At 35.1% G+C, this 24,608-nt stretch overlaps 1 protein-coding gene across 10 annotated transcripts in view; it reads left to right on the forward strand.

The window, feature by feature from the left end:
• Nucleotides 1-24,608, forward strand: part of grip1 (glutamate receptor interacting protein 1) — a 351,292-nt gene that overhangs the window by 253,430 nt on the left and 73,254 nt on the right. For all 10 annotated transcript variants that reach the window (XM_056455827.1, XM_056455822.1, XM_056455825.1 and 7 more), the window contains 6 exons: nt 753-898; nt 3,359-3,442; nt 4,038-4,113; nt 7,174-7,319; nt 16,878-17,025; nt 17,759-17,928. In XM_056455827.1, the coding sequence (XP_056311802.1) occupies nt 753-898; nt 3,359-3,442; nt 4,038-4,113; nt 7,174-7,319; nt 16,878-17,025; nt 17,759-17,928 (770 nt within the window). The remainder of the gene's footprint in view (nt 1-752; nt 899-3,358; nt 3,443-4,037; nt 4,114-7,173; nt 7,320-16,877; nt 17,026-17,758; nt 17,929-24,608) is intronic.

Consider the following 24,608-nt stretch of genomic DNA (forward strand, 5'->3'; position numbering starts at 1 on the left):
GTGTGTGAACATGTTTTATCTTTTTACTCTCTGTGTGTGTATATGTGTGTGCATGTGTGAATAAGGTAGACAGAATCTTTTAATCAATACTGCATAAGCCAGAACTCTTCTCCCATTTCCCTACTGGCTCTCAAAGATGGCAGACAGCCTGCTGTTCGCTAGTGTGTCAATTCTCCACATAAACACTCACACAGACGTACACACATCCCAGTGAATGGATCCTTATTCCCGGAACGAATACCGCACAAGCTCTATAGAAAAACGCACACGATTTACACCCTCTTTTCACAATGACAGATACTTTTCTTCAGCAAAGGAACTGTTTGACTTTAAATGTTTTGCTGCATATCAAGTCTTGTATCTTATTACCACAGAGACACTCACCCTGATAATTTTACTCAAGCTGAAATAAACTGCCTAACATCATACATAGTTCCTCCAGAATCTGTTGACAATCAGGCCGCCTTGTAAAGTACGAGATCTTTCAACTGCGTGTATGTGTGTCAGAGCAAGAGAGAGAGAGAGACTGGAGCAGCTTGTCTTGATCTTGCTAGATGCTTCCTTAGAACAAAGCGTTCCCTTCATGGGCTCAGATCAGCTATCAAAGCTCCTCAGAGCTCGACCCGACTCCATCTCCGCCTTTCTTTATTCATTCTCCTGGCTTTTTTACTGTCTTCTTTTTGTCCTTCTCTCTGGTTATGCAATTTCCTCTTCTATGTGGAGGATCTACATCTCTGTGCTTTTCTTTGCAGGAGTGACCAGCTGAACGTAGGGGACTACATAAAGTCTGTGAATGGGATCAACCTGACTAAGTTTCGTCACGATGAGATCATCAGTCTGCTGAAGAATGTGGGGGAAAGGGTTGTGCTGGAGGTCGAGTATGAGCTGCCGCCTGTCTGTGAGTGAGATTATTAAAATCATCAATGTTACTTCTAAGGGGTCATTATCACAGGATGCATCTAAGAAACACCAGATGCAGCGTCCAGGAATGGTTTTAAAATAAGCATCCACCAAGTTAACATCCAATAAAATGCTTGTCATGCCAACATGCTACTGTAAACAGAAGCTTGCAGCACTTGCCCAAAGACCATAGATATATATACACTAGATATCGCATACGGACCCTGAACATGCGCCAATACCGCCGCCACATTTGTAAAGTGCTCCCAGGACAAAAGTCATTCAGCCGCACTAGTCAAGACTAAATCCAATGTGAAGATACTGGACTTTTCTGCTTTGTATGAGTGTAGTAACTAGCAAACAAAGTAAACAAAGCATAAAGGCAGAACATTTTATAGGTAATATTTAGTTTTTATGATTGTGTATGTTACAAACTTTTGTGTTCAACAAGTAACGTTACTGATGATAATACAGTCACTTACTGCACTGACCATGAGGCAAAATAGCACCAACTTGCAATAAATTCTAGGCTTATGCTAGTTTTGTTGAATAACATCATCAAACAATGTAAATGAAAAATGACAACAAGATGCTGCAGTGCCAGAAACATATTATTATTATTATGTATTATTGTCAGCTAAGTCAATTAACGGCTAGTTTTTGAAGTAACTTATAAGGTTACCTGATAACATAAGTCTTGTGCCTCAATGTGCAAACTTTCTATCCTAAATTATTGAATATTACAAATGTTACATGCCATTTAGATCAGAAAGGTGGATATGCACATTGAGACGAAGAGATATTGATGGTTCACGAGTAGTTTGTAACGAGTTGATTCACAAACAAATGGCTCCCTCTATTAGAATTATGAAAAGCGGGAAAGGGGGTGTGTTTCAGGACATGGATTATATCAAATTTAACAGGGAGGGAGGATAATACAGTTCTTTGCACACAAACACATACTCTTTGTGGGAAATGCCCATGCAGTCACTTATCCATCAATATAGAAAAGTAAGGCCAGTCCTCCCCTGCGCTTTGGTCCCCTAGCTTGTACTAAAATGCCGGCTTTATTGACGCATTCCTTCTAATAGACAACATGGGTGTAGGTGACATCTAATCTAAATATTTATGTACAAGACTATAGTATCCAGAAGACATGTCACCTGTAGTTTTGCATAGGGAAAAGTGTAACGGTCATATGGCAAATGAAGCCCCGCCTTCTAGTACAGGAGCCAATCACTGATCAATACAGAAGATTCTCCATGGGAGGGTCTCAGACCAAACTTGAGTTTCTGCAGAAACTCTTTCTGCTGTTTCCCCATTCAAACAGAATGGCCAAGCATACTGCCCAGGAGACATTTCAAAGAGGGCTGCAGAGTGAAATGCCTTGCCTTAAAAGGACTTTGATATGCCCTACTCCTGAGTTCCTCTGATTGGTCCATTGCTTTGTAAGTGACATTGATGAGTGGTGAACCAAGCAAAAAGTTGCAATTCTTTTAATTTGACATGGTGTTTTAAAAAACACAAGCCTAACATGTTCATCAAACCTGTGTTTACATAGAAAAACAAGTAGATCTTTGAGGTAGAGCAACTCTAACTACAGCTGCAATACTTGTTGGGGATTTTTCAGTCAACGTAATCTGCATTTTTAGAGTAATAAACAATGAACTGTTTACTTTATATATTTGTATTAATATATTATTGTCCAGTGAGCTTTGTGCTGGTACCCTGGCTAGTTTAGCTCTGTCATCAACAAATAAATACGACAAAGAAACTGCCAGGAGGCAAGTCCCCGTCTTAATGATGGATTCAACTGATCTGTTCAAAACAGCTGATTCATTTAGAAATCAAGTCACTGTCTTTAGGCATGTCTAATTACCATATACAATTAGTCCAAATAGCTCATACCACACTGGATGCAAAATGCCATGCCACATCCTTTAGAATTCGAAACATTGATTTCTATGAGGGTATGCACACCACCGTCAACATTCGGCATTGATTTAAATTGCTTAGCTATATATAGAAAGCAATGTAAAGACAATGCACAGCGAAACAGGTGTATGACTCACTTTACTGTATAGCAACAATAAAAAAAATAATAATAAAATGCCTACAACTACTTAATGACCTTCATTGTGTATTTGTCTATTTCAAAAATGTATTGTATGGCACAGCTCACTACTTTGGTTTTCTTTCTAAAAATGTAAATGTATTAAGTGGTTCAGGTAATATATGAGTGAAAATCTGTTCACGGATCGTTATCATCATAGACGATAAATATTATGCACCAATCTGCCTCTGATTCACTGCAATGCCACCTGTTTTATAACAGCGCACTTACACTGAATTTCTTCACTCTCTATATGATGTAATCTGTAGTTTGATGTTCATTCATATGTTCTGGTCAAGCATTAAAATCTTGACAGAACTTTGAACTGTTTGTTTCTTTCCTCAGCTGTACAGGGCTCAGGGGTCATGTTCAAAAACGTGGAGGTGACGCTGCACAAAGAAGGCAATACATTCGGTTTCGTCATCAGAGGTGAGCAGACTTCCACACATCAGAGCTCAATGCGCTTCATTCACATCTACATCAAACAAAAAGAGACCATTTTTCTCTGAAGATTTATTTTGCTGCCCTTGGGCCTGTTGAAAGACACGCAACAGCTTTCAGTAGCACCGCTAGCACTCAATTTCTAAATATTTACCAAACAGCATTTTCGACTTCATTAAAAGAAAGACATCTTTTTTTTCATATCCATCTAGAGTATGAAGTCTTTTGAAGAGAGGCAGAAAAAAAAGCCAAGGTCTTGGTTAGCTTTGCTCCTTTTCTCAAATCATTCTCAAAGAGGCATACTAAGGACTTCCTTTTCATCTTTGAGACTCCATTTGTGAATTCAATGGCATGCAATTTTTTAGCGAGCAGCGGCTTTAAAAATGTATAATCTTGTGCTTTTGTTGAAAAATATATGGAAATTTCAGTGAGGTGACAAAACGGCCTTAGTGTCTTTCAATAAGACACTATATGGAGCTGATTGGCCAAATGTACAGTATGTTAAAGCATCGAGTGTATGTTTTGCTGTGTGACTTCATTTGTTAAGCGTGTCAATACAAGTTGTTTTTTTCCTATGATGTAGGAGGCGCCCATGAAGACAGAAACAAATCTCGCCCGGTTACCATAACAACCATCAGACCCGGCGGTCCAGCTGACAGGTGAGTTGTTCCTGAACTCAACAAGATTCATCAGCACTGACATTAAAGCTTTCATCCAAAACATAAACAGCATCCTGAACAAATCAGACTGAAAAGAGACTGATTAGAAACACTCTGATCTAGGCAGGAGATATTTCCATATCATACAAATAGTCGACACAAAGACTTGACTCACAATTGATTTCAGTGGATTTGATGTTCGCGTTTTGTGTAGCTAAAGTACTGTGATTCAATAAACAGATGAAACCAGGGAATATAATAATAAAATAAGTTATTTTATTTATCTACATAGTTGTTTTTAAGCATGTATTTACAGAAAGTAAAGCATCTTCAGTTTTAGAAATCACAAAGTATTACTTAGAATGTTCCCGGAATTCGAATTGTGTAAAGCCCCAGTCAGGTGCTTGCTGACAACTAGGCTACATTATTTAAGGGCATACGTTATGACATTGATAGGATCAAACATATATTTCCTTTTTAATATTAAGGTATATTTTATTAAATCTAAATGTATATTTTCCAGCCATGGGTTGCTTATTAAACACTCCCTTGCCTGAACTTGCCACGAGTGAGACAGAGAAAATGAAAGCACATCAGATGGAGGAAAAATCAGATGACATATGACATATTAAAACATTTTTTAGTTTGGTTTGTTATAGAACAATTACAGTATAGCATTAATTATTTTTCATGGAGCAAAACAAATCTTTAGTAGTGGACAGACATAAACAAAAATATTATTGTCATATTTTTCTTGGTAAAAAAATATTTTTTTGAAACTAATTTCGTTTGGTATAATTTTTATCTTAAATTTAATGTATGTTTTGTTGGTCAGTTATCTACTAGATAAACAAGAATAAGGAATAGCATCTGATGTGAAGTGCTTAAAAACAAGTCCGCTACATGCTTCAGTGCCAAAACAAACAAACTAACTGGTTTAATAAAATAAAATAAAATAAAATAAAATCTAGCCTAAATAAAATTAAAGTGAACAGTTTTAGAGAAACCTATATTAAACTGTTTTCATTATTAATGACAAAATCATCCATTGCTGGTGAGTTTCAATTTAATTAGTTTAATCAAGTAATTTGAATAAGCAGGACAGGCGTTTACAATGTTTTAGCAGCATTGAACGTGTTTCAGAAGAACAAACTTGGTCGAAAGGCTGAGAGAACTCAGAAACTCGTAGAATAGGGCATATTTGTGCCAGTCTGTCAAATAAAATTGCTCAAAACACCTTCATATTTTACAGAAAGTGGTAAAAGTTTGCATAACCAATGACTGATCTAATCCACCCGAGACCCACCCATAAGTAAATATGCAGCCTATATTTTGATTACCTGACCCGCGGATTAACGGCAGCAACCGCGGATATAACTGAGGAATTATGTGCTCATATTGCCCAGTGTCACCCACGTGACGGAACTCGTCGTGAAGAATGGGAAAAAAAATTTAACTTGGTAGACTTTCTGCGGTGGTGTCATGCGGTGTCGCAGACATGCTATCGGTTGTCGTGAACTATGCCACATTACACGAGAAGAAACTATTGAATCTTGTGTCACGATGCCCACTTGTCGTTTATGAATACCTACGACACTCTACGTCAAGGAAACGATGCCGAAATTGACAAAATCATGTGATCTGACGAGGCTTAAGATGTTTGAATGTATTTGTGCATTGTTATTTAAATTATTTACAAAAGCTTTTTGATTGCTAATTTAAATTTAACCATTACTGTTTTCCCACAAAATCTAATCTCGTCTGAATGCAGCTGTCTTTTATTGCTGACAATAATTTTCCACAACATATTTCACATTTCATTTTGAAAATGTTAGTCCCGCTGAAATCGATGGTTTTCTTTTAAATGACTCTGGTCCAAATGGGACTTTTGGTGTAAACCAGTCTTTATAACGATTCCCCTTTTATAACCCCCTCACCATTTTTTTTCAAATTAGATGCCTTTCACTTGGTTTTGAAACCAAACCTAAAATAGTCGCTTGTAGCATTGTCAGTGCTGTTGATTACCAAGAAATTAGCATGCAGTTACATTTTTGATTACTTTTATCTGTGCATGTCATATTATTTTTAACTCTTGCATGCTTTTTTTCTCTCTGTGGTGCTTCGCAATGGGTTGAACTTTTTACTTTACTGGTCCACCCTGAATAGACTGTAGTCATTGCCGTGAAATGACAAGAAATTGCTTGATGAAAATAGTGTTTCCCAGTCGGAGTTCCTTTCAGAACCGGAATAGATTGCCCTGCAACTTCAGCACTCGCTTGAGAATTGCAAATGGACCGGCACGATATTTCACTCACTCTGGCGTTTGAACTGCTCCGTTATTACCGTCATTACATGCCAGCCCGTCTCTCTCGTTCCCCTCAACCCTTATCAATATTCATTTTGCACACTGGTAATTTCATTTCTTACCGACATAGAATTCCCATATCTTTTGTTCAGCAGCATTTTTTTTTTCAGAGTAAATATTGTGTTCTGTTCCACTGCAATTTGGTATTGACTGGCCTCTGACATCTTGCAGTCGCAGAGAAAGGCCCCTTTTGGAAAATAAAAACTGCAGAATACATTTTCTATGAGTCATAAATCAAGCCTTTAAGCAAAATGTTACTCTTGGGGTGATTTCTTGTTATTCCAGGTTAAAACATGCTTTGAAGCAGTCGTCACATGTATCTCAATGGACTGATCTAGCAAAAAGTTTTGTACACAAAACCACAAAAACTAAAAATGCCTATGCATGCCAGGCCAGTAGTTGGCGATGTCACTTTGCAATGATGCACTCATACTGTTTTATAGTGCATCATTGTTTGCTTTGATTTTTAAACACACTTTTACTGTGGTTTCCTGAAGATCTATAGTGTATTAAACACATATGCCATGATAACACAGGCAATGTGTGTAATTGTAAAACCTCTAACATGTCTATTGTCATGTATAAACAAGCAGAAGAAGTGCAATTGTGCCTCTGGGCTCCCCTTGTGTAGCACTCATTTCTTGTGTTATTCAAAAAGCCCATTTCAGTCTTTATTCTGCTTTGCTTTTTCTCAGGGAAGGGACCATCAAACCAGGCGACAGGCTGCTCAGTATTGATGGAATTCGTCTGCATGGAGCGTCTCACGCAGAGGCCATGAGCATCCTTAAACAGTGCGGCCAGGAAGCCACTCTTCTTATAGAGTATGATGTGTCAGTCATGGGTAAGGACACGCCCACATTGATTAATTCCATTTATTTTTATCCTAAAATAGCCAGCAATAAATGTATGCAACGTAAAATTATTATTATTATTATTATTATTATTATTATTATTATTATTATTATTAATACTTTTTGAAATATGGTTGCATGATATTGGAAAAATCTGACAGTGCGATATTTTGTTTTTCTGGAATGTACAGTATATATTGCGATATGAGTATAATTTCACAAGATGATTTAAATAACTCTATTTGGGAAGGAATAATCATTTTACATTGATAGGGATTAGGGAATGCATCACCATAAATATAATAAACACATTTTAAGCATAAGTTACTACAATAGAACAAAAATACAAATAAAATAAACATGCTTTATGGTTTTCTGGAGAGTCTAACACATAGGTCTCAAACTGGATTCCTGGAGGGCCGCAGCTCTGCACAGTTTTACTCCAAACCTAATCATGGACTATGGACTATGGACAAACTATGGACCATTTAGCAGGAAGAGCTGGTTGGAGCTAAACTATACAGAGCTGCGGCCCTCCAGGAATTGAGTTTGAAACCATTGGTCTAACAGTGTTGAGGTCCAAATATGAAATGATCAAATTTAAAATAACACTGTATAGTCGTCAAAAAATTTAAGCGGATCAAAACCTTTCATCAAACCTGTCCTAAAACTATTGAATATATTGTTTTTGTCTCATAATTTGACTTTAACCAACTTTTTTGATCCACTTCAAACGTTAACTACTGTAGTCTTCATTATAAAATAATTGTATACAATTAATCTTTGTTAAAACTACAGATTGTCTCATTTGTTGTGGCCAAATTTACTTGAAATCTTACAGTCATAGCCCTAAAAAGCTTTCACTCTATTAGGGTTAAACTTTGCATGCGTTCTGAACTGTTTTCTGGATAATTATAATCCCCACTCAATATAGCAGATCTTGCGATGTGACTATTGCAGATTCACACATTGCATATGATATCGATGCTGAAATGATACATTGTGCAGGCCCATTTTTCAATATTAATGATTTAGATAAGGAAACAGGGATTTTTATTTACGATTATGTGTTGCTGCCTTAATAAAATATACCGTTTTATAGGGAAGTTTTATGAATTATTTTGAAGTCTTTATTTAGTCAACCTTATTATGAACAAGAACAACCCAACAGTTAATTTGTCCATATTTTACCAAAATTTAAGTCTAAACAACCCAGCATTTTTAGAGTTGCCTAGTAAATACTTGTCAAATAACTCTCATTATAGTATTATCAGAGCATTAGTAGACTCTTATGTCAGGAAAAATAGAATAAATATACTTATCAGCCTGTTATATTATAAATAAAGCGCTGGCAGATACTAACACTAGTACTACTATCAATACTAATTGAATATAATACTAATACAGCAATTATAATACTAAATCCTATACTATATGATATATATAATACTAATACAGCATTTATAATACTATATCCTATACTATATGATATATATATAATACTAATACAGCATTTATAATACTATCTCCTATACTATATGATATATATAATACTAATACAGCATTTATAAAACTATATCCTATACTATATGATATATATAATACTAATGCAGCATTTATAATACTATATCCTATACTATACAGTATGATATATATAATACTAATACAGCATTTATAAAACTATATCCTATACTATATGATATATATAATACTAATACAGCATTTATAATACTATATCCTATACTATATGATATATATAATACTAATGCAGCATTTATAATACTATATCCTATACTATATGATATATATAATACTAATACAGCATTTATAATACTATATCCTATACTATATGATATATATAATACTAATGCAGCATTTATAATACTATATCCTATACTATACAGTATGATATATATAATACTAATACAGCATTTATAAAACTATATCCTATACTATATGATATATATAATACTAATACAGCATTTATAAAACTATATCCTATACTATATGATATATATAATACTAATACAGCATTTATAATACTATATCCTATACTATACAGTATGATATATATAATACTAATACAGCATTTATAATACTATATCCTATACTATATGATATATATATAATACTAATACAGCATTTATAATACTATCTCCTATACTATATGATATATAATACTAATACAGCATTTATAAAACTATATCCTATACTATATGATATATATATAATACTAATACAGCATTTATAATACTATATCCTATACTATATGATATATATAATACTAATACAGCATTTATAATACTATATCCTATACTATATGATATATATAATACTAATACAGCATTTATAATACTATATCCTATACTATATGATATATATAATACTAATGCAGCATTTATAATACTATATCCTATACTATACAGTATGATATATATAATACTAATACAGCATTTATAATACTATATCCTATACTATATGATATATATAATACTAATACAGCATTAATACACTAATAACTTGTAGCTGACATACTTGAAAAGTAACTTTTAGTCAACAGTGTGTAAAAGGCGCCGTGATTTTTGTTTTATTTACAGTTATGTTAATGTTTTTTCAGTTCTTCATAATGGCTGTGACTTTGCCAAGAAGGGGCGTGATTATGGGCCCTTTGTGGTTTGTTGAAGACCATTTTTGCTGTTGTTTCCTGAATGTTGAAGCTTAATCGTCCTTGCTGGAAGACCATTGCAGTATTGTAAACACATCGACTGAAAACAGCAATTACAGAATGTAGCATTTTAGCAATTTTCAAAAAGTATCAAGCAATTATTCCACGTTATCCAGCTCTCGAATGTCAATATATTTGTGTAGCATTTGTAAATGTCAAGGAAATCATGCTGTGGATAATGACAGAGTGCCAAAGAGCTGAATGAGGTGCATGTAACACACAAGAAAGAGGATGGCAGCGTGTGAGCTGAACCGAAATGAAAAGGGAAATTCTCAAAGATTTCAAGTCGCCCTCAGCTGTAACTCATCTTTCCGATGTTGTTTTCCTGGGTTCTGATCCGGAAGTGATAGATTCTCTTTCTGCTGTGCCCACTGGAAGGATAGTTGAAAAGGTACACCCTGCTTCACTGCACTAATACGCCCTCAGTCCAGACAGCATTAAACAATAACTACCTACAGTGCTTGTTCGACTGTGCTTTTGGTCAGGGCACTTTTCTTCTCCGTTTATGACTTGCTGGGTAACCTAAAAACTATTTTGTTCTGGATTTTTTTTTGTTCAAAGTAAAGCTTTTTTTCACCATCTAAAATAACTGACCCTTTACAAGACCCAACCTGCCTGGCCTTGCTATGGTCAACAAGTTTTTAGTTCCAGCCACTATGCTTCAAGTGTCAAACTGTGCACTCCCTAGGGAAATAATGAAGCATTTCTGGAAAAAACGATATTGGTTTCAAACAAAAGACTAGCGTGCCTGATTTGAAAGAGGCTTAAAATGAAACAAACAAAACCTATATTGATGTCATAGCTTACAGATCACAGAGTAAAACTGAATGACATGGAGAATGAGACTAAGGTGAACCCAGATGATCAACACATTTAAAACTTTCTAGATTAAAAGCAAACAAAGACATCGTTCTGAAAAGGGTGTACTTTAATGTATGCCTACAATAAGAACTACTAGTAAATAGTGTTTTTGAAGAAAACAAGTTGCCACATGTTCATGAACAACTTCCTGAAACTGATTTTATTGACAAGAGCAGACCTGAATTCTGTATATTCCCCGGAAAAAACTTTTAGTGTATCTACTTTCTGCGCCGTGTGAGCATGTTCATACATTTTCAAGTTCAAGTTCTGAAGGGTTTGTTTGTCAGATAGTGGTGAAAGACATAGTATCAGCTCAAACACTATGATGGGCAGATTGTCTGTCTTTATATTGTATTACACATCTCACACTCTTTGTTTGTCTTATCAATTTTCCTGCTCGGTGTTCATTGGTGCATAAGGCACTGCTAGTGATGAGAAGTCACGAATCAGCTCTTTTGAACAGTCTAATTCAGTTAACTGGTTCAAAAAAATAATTCAGCATTTCTTGTACAACATTATATACTGATCCGTTATGAAGTAAACTCTTCAATATCAGCTTGCTCATCACAAGTTCAGTTCAGTTAAAAAAAAATCTGCTGTCCACGAAACTAAATACAGAACAGATGTGTCAAACTCTAAAAGAGATGATTCTCAGATCACTGAATCAACTAATCAGAATCATTCACTCCAATTCATGAGTGAATTGTCAAATTGTTTTTGTGAACCGGTTTAAATGATTCATTTGAAATATCAAACTCCAAAGAATGATTCCTTCATGAATTAACCAATGCCTGACACAAATTGCTTTGCTTTTAATGTTGTATAGCTGCTGTCACATAGCAAAAAAGATCAATAATTATACTTAATGTAATTGTACTGTATGAAGCACAAATCTCTTTCAAACAAATCACCTTTCTGTTGGTCAACAACTGCAAACTCTGCACTGGAGATATTTCTCCATATTTCTCCAGATATTAAATTCCCAATTGTATGAATCCCTATTCAAATGACTGGGATTTTGTAATGTATATAGATAATATTGTATATGTATATGCTTGCTTTCTATATGCATCCAATATAATAACTATTATACTCCAAACACTATATACTAACAGTATACCGTATATCCATAAATACAGTTAGTGAGAGACCAAATCCATAAAAAAATCTTAGATCCTCAGTGAGTAGCTACAGTAACAGATTTTTTCATATCTCATTTGCAGAATATTGAGCATTATCTCATCTCTGACGCACTCACTATTTGCCTTGCTTTACTGTCAACCCAACAATCTCCCGCAGTGGAGTTGAATATGGCCGCTCAGCTCTGCACCAGTGGACACATGCAGTAATGAGGTTTGATTAAAAGTAACCACCAGAGACCAAGAATGCATTGTGCATTCATCATAATTTACAGCCGCCCCTCCTCCCATTGCCACATGCTCCTCCAGCCTTTTACAGCAACACAGGTGCTCCTAGAGCTCCTCTATCATCCCCTCATCAGCACGATGTGCTTAACGGTGGCATGTTAATCACCAAGCCTCTGTCACCTCAATGGCACCCATGTGATTGAACAATTTCCCCACCCCTGGCTTTATTAATGGATAGTCTGTTCCTCCCTGTTTAGCTGGTGTCAGGTGGGTCTGAAAAGCTTGGCAGGAAGGTGAAGGTGGAAATCAGGGGCTGGAAATGGGCCTTTAATCATCATCTGCTGTCATGGCTGGTCAATGAGATCCCTTGGATCTCATTTACCATGTTTAGCGATCCCTCACCTTCACTAGAGATGTGCAGTTTGGTCATTTCGTCTACCCAGATATACTCAGCAGGCAATTTTCAGATCACATTTACTTTATCCAACCAGATTACAATGTTCCAGCTCAGATTACCCTAATAACAAATCCATTTTTCCACATTTGTGCATGAAGTTTAAGGGCTCTTGATCATTGGTAAATGATTTACCATTGGAAATGGCAATATCTCAAACTCAAGGCACAAAAATGCTTTCTATAACCTTCACCATGTCTCCTCCTTGATGATAGAATGAGCTGCAATCTCATTTTACCTCAAACTCTTTCCTTTGGTCTCAATTTTCAGTTCAGATCTTCTCTGTTCAGTTACACTGCAATATGACATCCAAACACATTCATATCAAATCCCCCTTGGTACATTTGCATGAAGTTAAAGAACACTTTTCATTGCTTAAAGCTTTAAAACAATCACAAATGACACAGATTCTCAATTTCACCACAAAGGCACACAGTCACTTTCTGTAACCTTCACCCTCTCTGTTTTCTCTGGTGGAATGAGCTGCAGTCCCTTCATACATCAAACTCCCATTCTGTCTAAAATTTCAGTTAAGGTCTTTATCCAGTCAGATTGCAATGTATCAGCCTAAAACGAGCTCACAATGAATCAATTTCCGCACATGTACATGTAGTGACTCTTTCTTGATCATTGTTAAATGCTTTAAAACAATCAAAATGACACAACTTCTCATATTAGAGGCACAGAGTCACTTTCTGTAATTCTGTAGTTCAAAAATGATTCAACATTTCAAGTACACCACTAGGGACTCTTGCATTGTACCATAAACTTCCACTATAGGGATGTGTAATTTTGTCTACTAGGGTACCCTGCAGCTGTTCTTACCAGCCAACTTTCAATTCAGCTATTCTCTGTCCAATCACACGGCAGTGTACAACCCAACATGCCATCATAAATCAGTTCCTGCACAATAAAACAATCACAAGTGTCACAATTCTTTATATAGTTCGAGGCAGTTTCCAAAACCTACAGTATATACTCACTGCCAACATTTCACCTCACCTCACACTCTCTCTCTCTCTCTCTCTCCCTTTCTTATAAATCCTCCAGCTCACCTCAATATGGTTACAGTACATGTTCATTGGTGCAGGAGACAGTGTTAGTGATGAGAAGTCTGACTTATTTCTGTGAATCAGCTCTTTTGAACAGTATAATTCAATGAAGTGCTTTAAGGAAAAAAGATTCAGCATATCTTGGGTACTGATGCATTATGAGGTAATCTTTTAGCAACCTGTCCTCCAATCTGTTTGTCACTTTTCTGTAATATGACCCACAGGGGAATTTACTAGTTTGTTGCTAGTATATCCTTTCATCTATTCAGAAATTGGGAATTCATGTTGCTTAATTGGTAGAGCATTGCATTATTAAAGCAAAACAGTGATGGCCTTGATTACAACCATTATTACAAATCAATTTGCGTGTGGTTAATGGACATTTGATCAATGGTAAATGCCTTAAATCAATCACAAGTGACACATTTTCTAATGTTTGAAGTACAAACACTGAAACAAGCTTCCAACCTTATCTATCTACCATATAATCTATTGAGAATATCACATTTTTCAAAGAACAGCTAAAACTGTGCACACACACACACACACACACACACACACACACTTCCATTCATTCTTCTCAAGGTTGCCTTCTAATCTTTGTCTAATAAAAGTGTGATTGTATACATTATTTGCTCTATAACAAATGGCTTTTGTTCCACTTTTGTCACTTTGGTTGCAAGAATCTGCTAAATGCATAAATGGAAGTCTACAATGTCACCATCCAAGCTTCCTGTTCAACACATTGGCACATGTTTGAGTGTTTAAAGAGCTGCTTTATAGACAAAAACCGTTTCTTTCAGACCAACGCCGGAATTTCCCCAGTACGCTGGCATTTTGCGATGGCAGCAAGCGTGTTTACTGTGAATATGGAGAGGAAGTTGACACACCTGACAGCCGACATCTGTACACCCGCTCTAACTAAAAACCGGCTGCTCCTTCTGTCCGCTCGACACAACAGCAGGAGCTATTTCTCTTTGTAATGGGCGTCAAGTGAAATCAGTGTGTGTTGGGAACAGGCTGGAAGAGCGGACGCGCGACACGTGTTTACGTGTAGTGGTTTCCACCACACTCTGAAGACGTATGGTGTAATCAGGTCTTTTAGTGCAGCCCATTACTAAACTGAGATGTTAAATTACTTCCATTACACTTTAACAGGTCCAACCGCAGCCGCTCGCCCTCATTCACATTAATGAGATGTGTGTACATGTGTGTGTGTGTGGGTGTGGGTTTAAAGCTGCCATTCGCAATTCTTCGCTAGGTATTTGCACGTATAGGCCACGCTTACAAATGTATGTAATTTCATTTCATTAGAGGTAAAATAGCACATCAGCAGTGGCATAGAAGTGATTTTCAGTAGATGCATGAAGTCGGTCTGCAAAGATTACACAGGTGATGAAGCAGTCAAACCATTATTAAATTCACTGTACACTGGTGCTGTAGTGCCATCAATAAATAAATACATATCAAGATAGTCACAATCTTATAATGTTACAAAAGAAAGTAAATATTTTCTGAAAAAAAAAAAATCAATACATCTAATGCAACGACTAATAAATACAAAATGTAATAAAAGTCTAATAACACTGTATGGCCTTATTTTAGAAAAAAACTATTATATATGATATTTTTAAGGAAAAAAAAAAAATATATATATATATAATTTAGTCTCATTGCTCAGTAACATTTTGAGAAAAGTAAACCTGAACAAGATAATTTGAAAAACAATACTACTTCACATGTCAATGTTTAATAGAATTTAAAGGAAAAAATGCCTTGCTATAATATTTAGAGAAAATGATACTATAGTTTATTAATGCTTTAAAATAATAGACTGACAAGTTTTAAAAATTAGTTTTCTGATGGGGAAAAACACAAATTACATGCAACCTCTTTATTTTTTAATTTGGACTATTATTTTAATATTACTTATATCATTTCTATGTATTTTCATTAGTGTCATTAATTTGGTTTAATCATCGCTGCACTTTTTTGTGGTTTTAAATGAACAATATATATATATATATGGCATCTGAAATTTTCTTCTAACATTAGCATTTTTCTCAGGCTCCTATGTCTTGATTCAATAATTTCACTTTTATGGCAAAGAATTGATTGTTTCTATCGCTTTTAACTGAATATAAACAGAAGAGGCGGTAAAAAATGCTCATGTAAAAGAAAATTACCGATGGCACTTAGAGGTTTTTGCATCTGAACTATTCATATACATGTACACCCCATTTTGAAAATGAGGAATTGTATCCATTTCTCAGTGAAAATAGGCAATGTATTTTGGTGCATTTAAACAAAACGGATTTATTAAACAGATCTATTTATTAAAATACTATTTTAGTCACCAAAAATATTTAGAAATAGAAAGATAATACAATTAAACTCAAGATAAATATTGCACAAAAAAATTACAACCAACAAAATTTCAACCAAATTATTTTTATTTATTTATTTATTTTTTTTGCTTTTCCTCGTTTTTAAATTTGGATTTAATATTTTTCAATAACATATACATTTAGGTGTACTAGTTTTTGTACTGTTATCATAAGTTATTTTGTTAGATAAACTCCAGATTTGGCTAATCTAATGTATATGCACAAATATAATTTTGTATAGCTACTTAATTCCTAATAAAAATATGAATTTAAAAGATAGATTTGTGAGGGTTGTACTTGTATATGCTGAGCACTGTATATATATGTGTGTATGTATGTATGTATGTATGTATGTATGTATGTATGTGTGAAGGAAAGAGTTGGTTTGTGTGCTAGTCAGAGCTTAAATGTGTTATAGCACATCCCAGTCTTCATCTTACATCATGGACTGTGTCCATGCAATAAAGGTTATTAGCATCTGCAAAGGATACCAGCTAAGCATATAAGATAAACCTAAATACATCCTGAACAATTTCAGGCCACAATTTTAATCTTCATGATGAATCCTCTTCATCCAGTTTCTGCAGTTTAAACTTAACTGATGCTCTGATTTGCACAGCTAAAACAAAAAGGCAAGCTCTGCAGAAGGTTATTACCCTCTTTAAACCTCTGTAATGTCCATTTTATGACCATCTTTTACAGATTCTGTAGCCACAGCTTCAGGCCCACTGCTGGTGGAGGTGGCCAAGTCGATGGGCTCCAGCTTAGGTCTGGCTCTCTCTACCTCCATGTACTGCAATAAGCAGGTCATCATCATCGACAAGGTCAAACCAGCCAGCATCGCTGATAGGTAATTACAGCTGCAATCATTTCCCACATGCAGAAGAAGGCGACCGTTTGGGTTCTTTATGAAAGAAGCATCATTGCTCATCATGTTTCCATTGTTCTGTGATCCCGATCAATGCGTCAAGAGGAAAGAAATGTATGCTGCAGAAACCTGATGCCCGCTTGTGGAATTTTCAAAGTTTGAAATGCATAAAGCTTAGCAACTAATTATAGAAATTCAATAACTCATCTAGCCTTCATGCCAGCAGAAAGGCCCGGAACAATAATAAGGATGGCGGAGTGCTGAGCAAGTGAAAACCTTTCCATCAGAACAGATTAACACTTTGAAGATGATTCAAGAGTTTGCTCTTGGGGAAACATTGGGAGGGAATTATTAATACATCTTATAAATCTTTTTATCGACAGGGTGCCAGTTTAGGTGCCCAGTGTGCAGCTATTGGCTTCAAAGCAATGTTTTTGACGATAAATTCAATCTAAAAATATGTTTTAAGTAACTGACATAAATACTCCCTGTAACTAACTTGTTTTACTTTTCTAAACCGTCTAATTATATATGGTTAAATATATTTACTCTTTATTAGATGCGTTTATGTAATAATTATTTAGTAGCATTTATTTTAGGGTATTAATTTGGCTAAAAATAATGATGTTTGCATTAGTGTGAGGAATTAATTACATTGTATATAATTATTTTAAAATAATGCATGCTATAAATCTGAATGTCATTGTGTTTGTAGGTGTGGTGCTCTGCATGCAGGTGATCACATCCTATCGGTGGACGGCACAAGTATGGAGTATTGCACACTGGCCGAGGCCACCCAGCTGCTAGCTAGCGCTTCAGAACATGTCAAAATGGAGATTTTGCCGCACCACCAAACAAGACTGGCTCTCAAGGGCCCTGAACATGGTAAGACACCATCGATTTTGGTTGGAATGATATAGGAGTGATAATTCCCTCTTGATTCCCACTTGATTTTTGCAATGATTTGACTCTTTTTAGGGACAATTCACACAGAAAGAATATTTGCTTCTAAAAATGTAAGACACAGTGCTCACTAATGTTTTTTTTAAACAGTGTAGAGCACAAGACGAGATATGAGTGTAGTGGCCATGCACAGCCATCATATTTACATTAAAATATAATGAAAAAGAAGTGTACTGGAATGGAAAAACTCATTCTTTGTGAATGAAGCGATGCATGTTGAAAATGTAGCGATCTAATCCCTGTTTATTTAGAGAAGTCCTCTTTCAGAAGTTTATTTTTGGTCTCATTATTGTGAGCTGTTCTCTGAAATTGTACATCTTTGCTCTACGGAGATATCTGACATCCCCTTAACGAGTTAATCGATGCTGAAAGTGATGCCATATGCATAATTGATGCTTAACATAATTCCTCCATGCCTTTGATATCAGCCCTGTAGTTCCAAGATACAATACGAAACATCTTTTAGTGTAAGCGGCTTTGTCTGGTCTACATGGCGCTTATCTTAATATTTAAGCACTTTTACTATAGAAATATCTGTTCTGCAGAGAAGGCTGTGCAAGGATAGGGCATCTTGCCTCCTGTCTCAAGTTGTCAGAGGTTACGTGTTGTTCAAGTGTTTCTTCTTATCACCTGACAGGTTATTATTAAGCTGTGTGCTAGCAACTGCTATGATAACAAGAGTTGACGTCAAAGTTTAGTGCAGCGATGATTATCCCAGAGAATACGTCCTCGTGACATCCAATGTGTGCCCTGTCACATCTTATCAGGAGGACAATGCTAACATTCAACACCACAGACAAAAGCTTGAGTACTGCTGTTCTTCCTGATAGGGCTGGATTTATACCACAAAGATGCAAAAGGCCACACTGGAGCAGAATGGCCAGATCAGGGCCATATTTAAAGACCACAATTGAGACTTCTGAGTTAAACTAGAATGAAATAAGCCCCCCAAAAAACCTGGAAAACATATGAAACAGCCTAGGAACAACATAGTAAAAATTTAAAAACCTATGGATGCCCTCGTAGAAACACACAGGTATCCATCCAAAACACAAAAGCAATCACATTGAAAAAAATATTCAATTCATGTTTATTTCTATAGCGCTTTTACAATGTAGATTGCGCCAAAGAAGCTTGACATAGTTTCATTTACTAGAACTTCTTTGTCAGTTTAGTTCATTTCGGTGTGGTTTAAATTTCACTGCGAAAGTCGAAACAATGAAGAGCAGATCCATCGATGAGCCGCTCCACAAGTACCAAACCAAGCAAGGCAATTGCAACAGTGGCGAGGAACAAACTTCACCAATGATGAAAGTGAGAAAAACCTTGAGAGAAACCAGCCTGGTCCAGGATTATAGATACCTTGGCATAATTTCCTCACAATATACTTTGAACAACACAGCAACCACATGATAATATGTTGCAAACCCTATGGAAACAACCTAAAACAATATAGCAACTGCATAGTAACACCCCCCCCCCCCCCCCCCCCCAAGTGACGTTACTAGCTTAACTACATTTCTCAGTAGTGTGGTCGTAGCATAGCTACTTTCTAAATCAAATAGCTTTTCAGTAGAGAAGCAATTTTTTTAGTCAAGTAGCAAGCTACACAAGCTACACTAACTGATCGTGGATCAATAAGTGACGGCACCGACAATCACAGAGCTGTGAGGCCGGTGTCTAGTCGATGAAAGTAAATCCATATGATGGCGAGAATGACGATTTCTTCTTCTTCCTGTTTTACGGTGGTCGACAACAAACTTTTTGGTGCATTACTGCCACCTCTGGCTCTGGTTGGTGACGTCTCTAACACAAGAAATTAGCTTGATATAAAGATGACTGAGGGAGTTATTTCTGAAGCAGGATCCCTCATGGCCATAACCCGAGAAGTACATGTTAAGATGCAGTAACGTTATTTCTCAAAAACTCCTTCAGTAATTTATAGTAATTACTATAATGTTTTTGAACTACACTATAGTGATCGTACTCAAACTAATTTGTTGTGGTATTTTAGTGTTCTATGGGGTCGCCACAGCAGAATGAACCGCCAAATTATCCAGCACATTTTTTATGCAGCGGATGCCCTTCCAGCTGCATGATACTTTATTATGTAGTGTAATTCATTAATGAAGAGTTGTAAATAGATATACAATATACTGCTTATTTCTAAATATTTCCCTTATAAATTACTATAGTATTTTAAAATGGGTAACACCTGGTTTTATTGGATTTTTTTTTGTGTGTGTGTTTTTGTTGTTTCACTTTAATTTGTTTCTGTTTAGTATATCATATTATTGGCAGTAAATAACTGAACTGAACAATTGTGCCTCATATGTTTCATTGACTGTTTTATTGATCACTAAAATAACCAAATAGTAATATTCTAAAATAAATAAATAAATAAATATCTCCTCCAAGCCACTAAATAAAATCATGGTAAACGAATTAAACCTCTGCACTTTTTTTTTTCTTGAAAAGGAGCTTTTGCCATGACTCAAACCACAAAAAAAGAGTCATGGAACACAACCTATATGTTCAGTTCTGCTCTGCCCTTCAACCAAGCACAAAATACCCCCCTATTGATAAATTAGAATTATTCTGCTGAACATTCGCAAGGTCAGTGGCTGTATGACCTTTAAGCTATGAACTTAATAAAAATGTGGAATAAAGTCTGGGCCCTGGGAACATAAATAATCGCAGACCCGCGCAGCATACTAATGCTCCCCATAACATGCTGTCGTAGGGCTTTTCACAGCGCCGGTATTAGAAAACAATGAAGTGACCTGCAGGTCAGCTGGTAGGAGGCGTCTTGATTGGCTCTTAAGGAAAGGAAATTGAGTTTAGAGCACCATCCAAACACATTGACTATCCCATACTCACTCACTGATTCTGTGAAGACTGTCAGGCTTTGTGCATTACAATGCAGAGGCACGTCCACTATGCAGTGCGCGCACACAGACGTGGACTCTATTTCCCCAGCTAAAGCAGATTTAGTGCAGTGAAGCGTTCTGTACTAACACAGATCTAAATGCCAGGCACTGTGAAATTCCAGACAGCTGGCTAATGTCGGAAACGTCACTGCACAGACAGCTGGATGACACAGCCACGCACGTCTGCTTCACACATACATATACACTCTAGCTTGTCATCGCCGTGTTTGTGCATTCACAACAGAACGCTGGTGAGCTTCCATGAGCGCCAGTGTGTGTCACGGTGAAACATCTGAATGTGCTGATGAAAACATAAATATTATTATTCTTCCAGTCTGCTTGCTTCTGAGGGGAACACTGAACAGAATGTTTTAGTCTGGCTAGTATGTGCTTGTTTGTTGTAGTATGTATTGTGTGAAGTGCATCTTACCTAGGGCTGCATAATATATCGTTTCAGCATTGATATATCGCAATGTGTTCATTCACAATAGTCCCATTGCAGGACATGCAGTGCTGAGTTTGTTTTATGATTCATCATTTGCATGTGTTTTTGAGGCCTGTGATTACAGAGTGATGTTAAAAGCATTCAAGCATGAGAAATTGTACTGTTTATACCATTAATGGTAACACTTTATTTTGATGGTCCATTTGAGTATTAGTAGACTGTCTGCTTAATTAATATCTGTTGATACTGCTCCTTCAACAGACATTTAACTGACTATTAGAAACTTTGCAAGTACATGTCAATTTGCACTAACCCTAACCCCAACCTAACAGTCTACTTATAATCTAATGAAAAATAGTTGGCATGCAGATGCAATGTAACTTAAGTTCAACAAACAGACCATCAAAATAAAGTGTGACTGCATTAATAATGATTAATTTGATTGAATTGTTTATTTTTATTATTCAATAATTCATTAATTTGTTTGTTTATATATATATAAATATATATAAATAACATACTATATTAAATATGCATAAGTAAAATGTGGAGGATCTCCCAATAAATTAAGCGATTTATAGCACATCAACCAGTATATATGCCTTTTTTATATTATATTATATTATATTATATTATATTATATTATATTATATTATATTATATTATATTATATTATATTATATTATATTATATCATATTATATTATATTATATTATATTATAAACATGAGAACTGAAACGTTCTAGAATAAGTGTGTCTTAATTGGAATTAATATATATATATATATATATATATATATATATATATATATATATATATATATATATATACACAGTGAATGAAAAGTATTTCATCCCCCCAAAAAATCTAAAATGGACTGATGGTGGAATTCTGTGAGGGAATATTTCATTTATTTGCTTCTCCAATTTTTTTATTTATTTATTTTTTTTTTTTATTCAAAACAATTTTACAAACCCTGGGATTGTCGTTGTCCTTGTCCTCAGCCCAATTGAACCTACAGCTTTCATAGTTTTTTTACGCAAAAAAAAAAAAACTTCAGAAATAGCAAGTTTAGGTTGTTATCATTTACATCACTTGATTAGAAACATGAAATTATAAATAAATTCTATAAATAAATACTATTTTACAATTATCCCCATGTTTCTGTCACATTTGCATTAAATTTTACATAAAATGCGTGTAATACACCTTTAAAGTCTATAACTCAGAGGAAGTGACATAATTTGACAAAGGAGAAGCTGACAAGGATGCGTTCTATCATTGAATAGTATGATATTATGCTTGTTTTGTATGATTTTTTTTTGAGGAGGAGTTTTAATTTTAATAAGTGAAAATGTATGTTATTGGTAGAATGCCCCATATGCATATTTTACCATCACTGTTATTATTTATATGATCATTTATTTACAATTACAATTAGCAAAAAATGAATAAAATTTGAGTAAAAACACATTTATTCTAGAATACACTATATATGGCAAGAAATGACATGATACTTGTATTTATTTTCACTTTTTGCTTTAAAAAAATCTGCTTTTCTACTCGTTAGGGCTGCACGATATTTGAAAAAAAATGACATTGCGATATTTTTTATCTGTGATGTATACATTTCAATATGAATATAATTTCACAAGAACTCTATTTGGAAAAAAACTCACAATTTTACAGTGATTTTGATGATTTTTCAGGGGAGTGCATCTGCATCAAATAAACAAAATTATATAATTTAAAGTACAGATGAAAACAATAGAACAATGATAAAAATGAAATAAACAACACTATAGGGAGTCTAACAGTATTGAGATATAGAAATTTTAAAATCAAATGTAAAATAACAGCATCTTCTTTTTATAAATATACAATTTATACAACTTTTCTTCTATTTATAATCATATAAACCCAATCAATTAAATCTTATCTAATTGTTAAAGCAGAACATGTTATAACGTCTTGTGTCCAAATGGTTTAAATAAACTTGAAATCTCTTAAGATCCTGCCACGTGATTCACACATTGCGATATCGATGCTGAAATGATATATTGCACAACCCTAGTACTCTTTATTTTCAGCCTGTGTGCTTCTGTGTCTGAAATTGTTCTATAATGTTCTACAAAATAATCCTTAAAATAATTATCATAATTATTGTTGACACCTTTACATACAGTACACAGATTATTAAAAGACTGCAAACACTGGTAATCTTTTCATTTGCACCTTCCCCTCTATGACTCACAAACAACCACTCTCTTTATATCTCACACAAACATACACACATAATTGCAGAAGTAATGGCTCTCATCAGTCCATGCCTGATTACCTCGATGGATTCTTCACTGTCTTTGACTCTATGCTTCTGTTTGATGCTATCATGATGATGGATCCCTGCTCTCATTCCTTACACAAAAACACAGTCCTCCTTCACCTTTCACAGCCACTGCCCTCCAGTTTTCCTTCTATTTTTCTGCTTTTGTACTCATTCTTTCCAGCCCATGTGCTTGTGTGTCTGAAAGCACAGCAAACATGGTGCTAAAATTAACTGTGAAACAGAAAGAAGCCAGAATAGAAAATGATCAATGCAGGTGTCCGTAGTTGCTCTCCTTGGAGGACGCTTTGTGGGGGAGAGCTAGCTTCTGGTTAAGACCTTGCTATGTGAATGTTTCTTTGTGCTTGCTACTATTGCTAAAAAAAAAAATCAGTCTGCTTGTCCACCGTGAGCAAGCCAAAGTCTCAGAAGATGTTGTTAGGGAGCCGGCAGGTGCAGTTTTTTTGGTGAGGTTTGCATTATTTGTGGCATTCATTGCTTTTACCTGGAACATAACTTGAAGAGGGTCATTTAACCAACTAGTTTTGTTTTGTTTTGTTTTGTTTTGCTTTGACTCACTTTTTTGTCCTGTTTTGTTGTGTTTTTGCATTTTTTGTTTTGGTTTTTAAATTTTTTTCCTGTTTAGAATTGTTTTTAGTTTAGTTTAGTCTTGTTTTGTTGATTCTGTCTTGAGCATTTAGTTTTTCTTCTAATTGTTTTAGTCTTTTATATTTTGCTTTGTCTGTTTTTTTTATTTCACATTTGTATCTGTTTGTGTTTTTTTTATCTGTTTTTTTTATTTTGTTTATGGTTTTAATTGTTATTTGTTTAGTTTTCCTTGAACAACATCCTATCTATGAAAACATTCTTCAGTACATCTTGTGTTTTGCATAGACGAAAGATT

This window comes from Danio aesculapii, chromosome 4, assembly GCF_903798145.1.
Source record: "Danio aesculapii chromosome 4, fDanAes4.1, whole genome shotgun sequence".
NCBI classification, from domain to species: domain Eukaryota; kingdom Metazoa; phylum Chordata; class Actinopteri; order Cypriniformes; family Danionidae; genus Danio; species Danio aesculapii.